The sequence below is a fragment of the Mandrillus leucophaeus genome, unplaced genomic scaffold (assembly GCF_000951045.1).
Source record: "Mandrillus leucophaeus isolate KB7577 unplaced genomic scaffold, Mleu.le_1.0 Scaffold718, whole genome shotgun sequence".
In the NCBI taxonomy this organism is placed as follows: domain Eukaryota; kingdom Metazoa; phylum Chordata; class Mammalia; order Primates; family Cercopithecidae; genus Mandrillus; species Mandrillus leucophaeus.
The window spans coordinates 498,347-500,664 of record NW_012107786.1 but is presented as its reverse complement, the minus strand read 5'-3'; the positions used below and the strand labels follow the sequence as shown (position 1 = coordinate 500,664).

At 52.2% G+C, this 2,318-nt stretch overlaps 1 protein-coding gene across 5 annotated transcripts in view; it reads left to right on the top strand.

Annotated features, from left to right (window-relative positions):
* FOSL1 (FOS-like antigen 1) overlaps nucleotides 1-2,318 on the top strand; it is a 13,261-nt gene that overhangs the window by 2,607 nt on the left and 8,336 nt on the right. For 3 of the 5 annotated variants that reach the window (XM_011965218.1, XM_011965216.1, XM_011965217.1), the window contains exon 2: nucleotides 949-1,146. The exons of the other annotated variants lie outside the window; for them this stretch is intronic. In XM_011965218.1, the coding sequence (XP_011820608.1) occupies nucleotides 949-1,146 (198 nt within the window). The remainder of the gene's footprint in view (nucleotides 1-948; nucleotides 1,147-2,318) is intronic. 5 annotated transcript variants of the gene reach the window in all.

Sequence of the window (2,318 nt, the reverse complement as noted above, 5' to 3'; positions counted from 1 at the left end):
CAGGTCACTGCACTCCAGCCTGGGCAACAGAGTGAGTCCCTGTCTCAAGAAAAAAAAAAGCACTGGGATGGCCTGAACCCACAGCAGTGACTCTTTCCTGCCTCAGCCCCTCTGCACGGGGCACCTGCCACTTACCAGACTGTCGCACACATTCTCTCACTTGATTCGCACAGCCTCCCCGTGAGATGGGAGCTGTAATTATCCTCTTCGTGCAAACAGGTGCAGGAGTGGGTAAAAGACCAGCTGCTGGGCTCAAATACTGTTTCCTACTCACTGGCTCTGTGTCTGTGGACAACTGTTCTCCTGTCTGAAAATGAAGATACTAGGCTGGGTGCGGTGGCTCAAGCCTGTAATCCCAGCACTTTGGGAGGCCAAGGCGGGTGGATCACCTGAGGTTGGGGGTTGGAGACCAGCCTGGCAAACATGGTAAAACCCTGTCTCTACTAAAAATACAAAAATTAGCCGGGCATGGTGGTGCACACCTGTAATTCCAGCTACTCGGGAGGCTGGGGCAGGAGGATCACTCGAACCTGGGAGGCACAGGTTGCAGTGAGCCAAGATCATGCCACTACACTCCAGCCTGGGCAACAGAGTGAGACTCCATCTCAAAAAAAAAGAAAAAAGAAAAGAAAATGAAGATACTACTGTGCCAATGATATGAGTCAGTATTTGTAAAGTGGTTAGAACAGTTCCTGGCAGTTTATACTTTATAAATGTTAGCTCTAATGGGGAAACGGGGGCACAGAAAGGTTATGTGACCTGCCCAAAACCACACAGCTTATGAGCAGGGATTTGCCACCAGGTCAGTCTCTGACTGCCAGGCTGTGTTCTTTCTGTTCTCAGAGCTAGCCTGTACATTGAAGGTAGACAGCAGTGTAGCCTCTGCCCAGTGGAAGCCCCTCAATCCACATGGACCTCATCTGTGGCCTTCCATTTCTTATTCCTTAGAAGTTCCACCTCGTGCCAAGCATCAACACCATGAGTGGCAGTCAGGAGCTGCAGTGGATGGTACAGCCTCATTTCCTGGGGCCCAGCAGTTACCCCAGGCCTCTGACCTACCCTCAGTACAGCCCCCAACAACCCCGGCCAGGAGTCATTCGGGCCCTGGGGCCGCCTCCAGGGGTGCGTCGAAGACCTTGTGAACAGGTAAGGCACAGAGGCATCGCAGTGGCTCCGACTCCACCCAGGAGTGCTAGGGTGCAGAGAAGCTCCTGCCAGAAAGGAGAACATAGGGTTAGGAGAGAGTAAGGTAGGCTATAGGTTACTACAGCCCAAGGCTGAAAGCGGTAGGAGCCCCACGGGAGGCCCAGAGGATACAACAGTCACTTCTGGATCACAGAAGCTTCCTGGAAAAGGTGGCATATTGGCCTAGAAGGATGGGTAGGACTGGCAGAGGCACAGAGGAAGGAAAGGACATTCCAGGTAGAGAGGGATGGCAGGAGCAAGGATGGAGGTGGAGGCAAGAGCATGTAACGTGCGCACATGTAATGGCGAGGGGGTCTCCACCTACCAGCATGCATAGAGGGGACACTTATGTTGTCTGGGAGAGAGCAGGAACAAGACGGTTCCCTTCAGCTACTCCCTCAGTCTCAGTTTCCCTGTCTCATTTAATCCTCAAGAAATCTATCTGGGGTATGTACCCTGGTTTTCCCCATCTTCCACCAAGGAAATGAAGGCACAGAGGGGTAGTCACTTGCCCAAGATCACACAAGTAGTGAGTAATGGCACAGAACTGGCCTTGGCTCCAGGTCTATCCAGCTCTGAAGTCAGATCCTAACCACCAAGCCAAGGCCAGGTGCAGTAGCTCATGCCTGTAATCCCAGCACTTTGAGAGACCTAGGCAGGAGGATCACTTGAGGCCAGGAGTTAAAGACTAGGCTGGGCAACGTAGAGAGACCCTGTCTCTACCGAAAAAAAACAAAATAAAATAAAATCCCCAAAACTAATCACCAAGCCACTCTGTCTCACTGGGAGCTAACAGAAGGCTCAAAGTAGAGGGAACTGAGAATTCTTGGCTCCCCAAGGCCCTTACCAAAATAAGTGAATAAGAGATGGCGAGTCTTTAAAGGAGTGGCTCTCTTTCCTCTCCGTGGGGCATTCTGGTGTGGGAGACTACAGGGGATGAGTTTAAAAAGCTTGGTTGGCAGGTAGAGGATGGGGAGAGAGGTTAGGGCCCTGGGAAAGATGAGAGATAGCCAGGGATAGGTTTCCCAGAACAGGATGTCTGGCCTTTGTGGTGAGGAGGGACTGTGGTGTGAGCCACAGAAGCGGGCCAGGGGTAAACCCTCTTGTGCATCCTTCCTTCAGCCTGGTTCTGC